Source organism: Notolepis coatsorum (genome assembly GCF_963971535.1).
Source record: "Notolepis coatsorum genome assembly, chromosome: 6".
In the NCBI taxonomy this organism is placed as follows: Eukaryota; Metazoa; Chordata; class Actinopteri; order Aulopiformes; family Paralepididae; genus Notolepis; species Notolepis coatsorum.
The window spans coordinates 96771749-96779248 of record NC_140170.1 but is presented as its reverse complement, the minus strand read 5'-3'; the positions used below and the strand labels follow the sequence as shown (position 1 = coordinate 96779248).

Genomic DNA, 7500 nt, shown 5'->3' with positions numbered 1-7500 from the left:
GGCTTGATTGCTCCTGATTCAGTGGCTCAGTGCAGCTGTGCCCAGGCCTGGACTGGCCATCTGGCATACCGGGCATTTGCCCGGTGGGCCAATGCATCTTTGGGCTGTTATGATTTGATAAAAAAATATATATATTTATAAAAAATGCAATAAAATAATTTACCTCTTTTTTTTTACATTTGGTCAACGACCGGCCCACTACTAGGCTGGGACAGCCGCCCATTGGTACTGACTGACACTGGGCTGGCCCAATCACATCTCTTACTGAGCACCCCCCCGCCAGTTGTGCAGGTACATGACTGAGATTTTTATTTTATTTTATTTTATTAGGGATCCCCATTAGCTGGTGCGATAGCAACCAGCTAGTCTTCCTGGGGTCCACACACAAAAAAACACACAAAAACAATCACTATTGCAAAAAACAAAATTATTAAAAGTCAGTACACACAATGCATAATGAACCTACTGTAACAATTAATATAGCTAAAATTACATTAGTGTAAAACAAAAACAAAAAATTACTTTACAGTGTTAAAAACAATTTAAAAACAATTTAAGATTCTTTTTAAAAGTGAATCTACTGTAAATGCAGCAGAGGTTCCGAGGCAGGCCATTCCACAGAGTTAATGCTCTAAAAATAAAAGATCTCCCAGAGCGCTGGTTCTAGGACCTGGCAATTCAAGCTGCCCACTACTGGAACCTCTAGTGTAATGCTCGTGCACAGTATTACTAAAAACAATCTGATTATGTATAAAAACAGGAGTCTTACTGCTCATGACCAACTTGAACAGCACAAGTATATTAAAAGACAATCTATTTTCAACGTTAAGCCAAGAGAGGCGGGCATGCGTATACGGCTCACATTAGAACTTAGTGAGCAGCCCAGTACCAACCGTGCTGCCCTGTTCTGGACCACCTGGAGCTTCCTGAGGTCACCACTGGCAGCAGATGACCACATCGCAGAGCAATAGTCAAGATGACATAAAACTAAACTTTGCACTATCTGACATAAAAGGGGACGGGCAACAAAAGAAGCACATTTCCTGGAAATACCAATTGCTCTTCCCATTTTTAAAACAATATAATTAATATGCTGAGACCAAGACAGAGTGCAATCCAGCATCACTCCAAGGAGTTTAGTACTTTCAACTTGTTGAACTGCTGAATTACACAAGTTTAAATGAAGCTTTGGATTTGTAGATAACCTGTGCCTTGTTCCCAGCACAATACATTTAGTCTTGGAGATATTAAGGACAAGTCTATTACATACTACCCAGTCATGCACAACTTTAAGTTCTCTACTCAAAACTTCATTAAGTACATTGCATGATGGTGCCGCGTAATACAATGTTGAATCATCTGCTATTAGACCCTACTAGGGGTGTATAGGTACACGTATCCGTACCGAACCGAACCGTTTCAATGTGTACCGTACGGCTGTGTAGTGTACCGAACGAATACAACGATATGTTAACTAACGACCGCCCACCGGGGGCTGTTTTTTTCACAATCTAATATTATTATTATTATTTAAAAAAAAGATTACAAGTCGATTATTAATTTCAATATAGAATATTCGTTGACAGCCCTGGAAGTACAATTAGTTACTGCACACTACATCACCCCTGAGTGGAACATGGAAAGCCAAACTTTCCCCCACTGTACCGAAAACCCGTACCGAACCTTGACTTCAAAACCGAGGTACGTATCGTACCGTGGTTTTTGTGTACCATTACACCCCTAGACCCTACCCATTGCTAGGACATCACGGGTTCACAAGATTCACCTGTGAGACTGGTGTTCAGTGTGCTCGTACACGTATGTCATCGATAAGTGAGCTCATGTTAAGCAAAATACTTAGCAGCATTGCTCATACGAATGTATGGCTATTAATACGAAGTGTAGAAGGTTTAGCCAAGGCCCTAATATTACCTACTCCATGATGAATTGGTATAAGATAAGTTAAGATAATATAAGATATTCCTTTATTGATCCCCTTGGGGAAATTCAACACAAGCAGTGTAAACAAATAAGTCAATATCATTTACTATCTAACTAACAGAAATATACAGTATTCACAGTATCACATAAGTTGCAGTATGCATAAGGTAGTGTTATAATTTACTATCTAACTAACTGAAATATACAGTATTCACAGTATCACATAAGGTGCAGTATGCATAAGGTAGTGTTATTGTCCTTTTTAGGTTCCTATTAGTTCTAGTTGGATGTCTGGCAGCAGTCCCTGCCCACTGCTTCTCATCTTGACTAGCTTGTCGTAGAGGGGGTGGGAGGGATTCTCCAGGATAGCAGCCAGCTTGCTACTCATCCCCCTCTCTGCCATCACCTCTAGTCTGACCAGCTCGACTCCCATCATGGAGCTAGCCTTCCTCACCAGCTTGTTGAGTTTGTTGGTGTCCCTCGAGTTGGTGTAGCCCCCCCAGCATGCCACAGCATATAGGACGCTGGCCACTACAGACTGGTAGAATGATTGCAGCAGTCTATTGCAAACATTGAAGGACCTGAGTCTCCTCAGGAAGAACAGCCTGCTCTGTCCCTTCCTGTAGAGCAGTGGTTCCCAAACTGTGGTGCGCGCACCCCTTGTGGTGCGCGAGCGCCCTCTAGGTGGTGCGTGACATGAAAAGGCTAATGGTGGTAAATACATTTTTTATTTAATTTTTTTTTTTACAATAAAATTTCATACAAATCTTAGTCAAACCTTTAGTGTTATGGATATTAAACATGCTGGCAGAGTACATGCATCCATGTTGTCGTGAACATTTTAATTAAATACAGAAATTCCCTATCCATAGTCGCCGTGGGAAGAGATAAAATAAAAAATAAAATCTGTGCACGGAGACCAGCAACAATTTTTTCTAACAGAAACCCATTGGGGGGTGCGTCAGCTAGGTCGGGAGGTGACAGGGGGTGCACGGCCAAAAAAGTTTGGGAACCGCTGCTGTAGAGGTATAGACTTCTAGCCAAGAAAAAGCCTAAAAATGAGATGAGCTCACTGTCCCACGTCAAGTAGCCTTTTGGGACTTTAATGAGCAGCTGAGATCATAGCTGAACATAATCCAATGCGAATAATTTCTAAGGAACAAATTACCTACTGATAACATGAATCCAATGTGAATGCACATCCCAGTACTTTTTTTTAATTTTTTGTATCCTCTTTTTCTCCACCTGATTTTTCTGTGCTTTTCCTCCCATCCCAATTTTTTTTGTCGTTATGCCAATTCCCCCCTCCCCTACCTGGTCGTTGTGCACATGTGCCCCCCACTGGTTGGTCAAGGGAGCCCTGAGGTCTACCACATGCTTCCTCCGACACATGCGGAGACAGCCAGCGGCTCTCTTTTCACCTGACAGCGCGGACTCTCATTGGTGAAGTGTAACGCGTGGGAGGTCACGCTGCCTTCACCACTTCCTGTCTTTTGCTGTGCAGGCGCCCTGACCTGACCTGTAGGAGTCGCTGTCCACAACGCCAGATTACCACCCCATTGACTTCCCTCCCGCTAACTCAGCCGAGTTAGTATGACGGCTGGCCCAAGTCGGAGGCAATGCTGACACCCGGATTCAAGACCGGAATCTCTCGCATTGGTGACAAGCGCAATCTCCGCTGCGCCACCCAACCGCCCAACCACATCCCAGTACTTTTAGGCACAAAACTGGCTTCACAGAAGCCAGTAAATGTATTTCTTCCTTAAGACAGTGCACTCATTATTACAGTCAATAGTTCTAAGTTATTCTGACATATTAGTCACCAGAAATCTTTAAAAATCGCACATAATAATGGGTAGATTCCAGGAGCATATCAAGTCAAGTTAACCTTGGTAAAATCCTATCCTGTGGATATGCCTTTGTTGTGGGAGTAATTCTCAATTCCAGAAGGTCCCCAAGTAACTAGTCCTGTGTAAATAATAGGCTATGTTCTGGTGACTCCATTTTGTTCAACCACAATTTATGCTCACTGAAAAGAGTTCTGGGACACAACCGTATTTATTATCAACAATAATGTCTCATTCAAGTTAGATTTTCAAATTCCTATTTAGGCTACTATTATTTAACCATTGTAAATGTGGACAATAATATATATTTAAATTGCATTATTACATTTTTAATTTGGTGGGTTATTATTCTTATTAGTATTGCTATTATTTCTAGTAGGTACTCTGTTAGAAATAATTTTACATAAATAAAATAAAACACTGACATCAACAGACTGAGCCAAATAGAAAGAGTAATGGCTAAGAATTTCACAGATACCCATGATAAACAGAAAATAATCATAGGCATCAACATTGAGGGCAGAATATTTCATTCCCATAAGGTGTGGGGGATTGAGGGGGGTGTTATGGGACCTGAACATCAGATATGGGGGGGGGGTGGCGTTGGCCCAAGAAAGTTTGAGAACCACTATTAGGTCTAATTGGTTAACAAGCACCTGCAATTGTCTGTAATTGGCTTGAGTGCTTACTTGCTTGGAGTAGTCCTGAATGAATCACTTCATTTAAATCAACCAATCAATCTCCCAGGACTACGGCTCCGTAATAGAAATACTGAAAAGACAGCGCTGCAACATACAGTATGTCTGAATTAAAGGAACACACCAACTTTTTGGGAAATTCGCTTATTTGACATCTACCCTGGAGTTAGACAAGCAGATACATACCCTTTTCTTCTCTGTGCATGCATTAGGTTTAGGGAACAGCCGCACCGTTAGACTAGCTTAGCATCATTCACTGGAAGTAGGTGTGCCAGTGTAGCCTAGTAGCCTAACAGTCCTGACATACACTTCTCTAAGCATAATGCATGCACAGAGAAGAAAATGGTATGCATCTGCTTGTCTAACTCCAGGGTAGATGGCAAATAAGCTAATTTCCCAAAAAGTCTGGGTGTTCCTTTAAAACTTAATTCGTCTCACTTTTAGCCTTATCGTGTTTCCTGGAGGGCCGCCAGCGAATGCAGGACTTGTGTTCATCCAGGTAGAAGAATCGGACCAGCCCTCTCTTCTTCCCCTTCAGTTTGGTCATTTGGGTGCCGTCTTGCATCGTACACATGCATCTCTCCACTGCAGAGTGACACAGGGGGGGAAGAGAACATTGAGACATTGAGCACAGAGATCCATGAAGTAATTCATCTATTGTTAATATGAGGGGGCCTTCTAAAATGTAGTCTGTATGCAATATTAGATTCAAACGTATTGCCATTATACAGCACAAGTACAGTACAATGAAAATAAGTTTGGCTTCAACCAGAGTGCAAATGTAATAGTAAAGTGCAACAGCAATATACAATGGTGATTAAACTGGGTACAAAATATACAAATGAGTACTGAGTGTAGTGCTAATCAGATGTATGTACAAAATTGTAGTATAATATGTACAGTGATGATACAGGTATAAAGACAGTATGGTAGTAGTCATACTGGCCAGCAGAGTAACTAGTCTATATCTGTACATATCCTACTCTTACTAGTGTTTTTTTTATGCTGTTGCATAAATACTGTATATTCATGATAATCCATTGATTCATGATTGATTTCTTAAAGTATAAAGTAATAAATAGATAAATAATGTGATGCATAAATAATTTGATGTAAAGCTAAAATATAAATAGGTGATTTGATGTACAGTAAATTCATTGGTCAACAGTTAAAAGTAATAAGGCACAAACTCTCACGAGAACATTTAAGAGCGGAAATGACAGAACTGGCGCTCTCTAGTATGCGTCCGCATTAAGCTTGTCGTCTTGGGCTTGGTCCTCCGCCGTCAGTGGCCCCGCGGGGGCCGCCAAGATCACCGCCTTGAGTCCCGCGCCGTGCATGCAACATAGCATGCGCTCTTCCCAGAGCTCATATCCCTCCGCTTTTCCATTAAATGAGGGCCATTTACTCCTTCCTTTGGTCGCCATCCTCCTTCTTGGTGGTAGGTGGTAGGTGTAGCTTAAGCTCCGTTGGCCTAGTATCTAGCCACGCGGTACTCCCGGTGCTACTCTGGCCTACACTTCAGCTAAGCTAGCTACCCTTATTATTTCGCCCCTGCGAGATCTGGGCCCATAACCTGTTAACAGAATTGGCTATGGTGCGACAATAATATGTACAAGAGGCATGGTTTCTATCTTTGGCCTTGCTCTGCTGGCAGCGGTTTATTCATTCACATTGACTCATAACACAGCAGCTCATGTGATCTCCTCTCCGGGAGAGGCAGACGTGGGAAGAAGAAAGAGAAGGAGGGAAACAAGGCTTATATACTCCCAACCTGGCGTAGACAGTAGAAGCTCCGCCTATAGCGCCCTCCAGTGGACACAGATATATATGCAGTCATGGGAGCAGTAGAGGACAGTTACAGTTAGTTACAACCATACATACAACCTCTAGATTCAACACTGGCGCTCTCTAATGGACTTCAGGTGAGCAGGTGTATCACGCTGCTCCACAAGATTTAAGTTACAATTACTGATGTCTGAAATCAAAGCAGACAGTCAAAATAACTTTCCAAGGACTCATAAGGACTCAAGAACCTCTTTTCAAGCAGCCTATTTTATTTCATTTTGAGTAAATGCACTTTGTTTCATGCGCAAGCTAAGTGCCATTGTATTTAATTTTTTTCAAGCGATGTAGCCTGTTTAATTTGCTGATGCATTTTGTACTGTGTTCATTCACAAATATAGTTCTCACGGCATGAGAAGGGATGAGGAGGTGTGGATGAGCCCAAAGAATAAACGCCCGTTTATAAAGAACCAACCTGTGTCTGTTGTAGTGAAGAGAGCTACAGATATACAGTAGTAAAGGACTATGTGCAGGTAAGTACAGACAGGTGTGGATAGATATATATGCGGTGAGAATAAATATATAAGGTATATAAAGCATTATTGTACATGCTATCATACAGAGCTATGGGTTATATGCAGATGTACAAGGTGTAAAATGTAGTCTATGCAATATTACCCCATAGGATCTAGTATTATTTCAGTTCTAAATATAATTTCCCCAAATACATAATCACTATATATATTTATTTATTATTATTATTTCCACACTGCCAATTGGCTTAGACTAAATGATGCTCGTCATATTACACGATTGTGCAACATTTTATGATGATCATTTTGACAATAACGAATGTTTTGTGTTTTGGTATAATGCATTACTGTACATTCTTCTTCAGCAAATATAGTGAAAACCCAGAGGGAATCCTACTATACTATACAAAGGTTCTGGTGAGGCAGAAGGTTTAGCACTGTGTATGAGATTAGTTCGCCACGTCAGCACGGGAGGGGTTATGTGGACGATTACAGTATGTTCATAATGAATGGTACTCTTGGTGGCAAACTTATTTGTATGATATTGAAAATAATTTGCCTAAAATAAATCTATGACTTTCTTATTACAAAATGTTATTTCTCCTCAAATCCAAAATGTATTGGAGACACCTGTGGGGGCCTGGCACTGGCCTCTACCTTCCTGAGACTTCTAGATAGCATACAAATCTGTGGCTT

General features: G+C 41.3%; 1 protein-coding gene across 1 annotated transcript in view; it reads right to left on the bottom strand.

Moving 5' to 3' along the window:
* Positions 1-7500, bottom strand: part of plch2b (phospholipase C, eta 2b) — a gene marked incomplete at both ends in the record, with an annotated part of 41592 nt that overhangs the window by 33343 nt on the left and 749 nt on the right. Inside the window, one exon of the mRNA XM_084315692.1 lies at positions 4925-5071. Coding sequence (XP_084171818.1) covers positions 4925-5071 — 147 coding nt within the window. The remainder of the gene's footprint in view (positions 1-4924; positions 5072-7500) is intronic.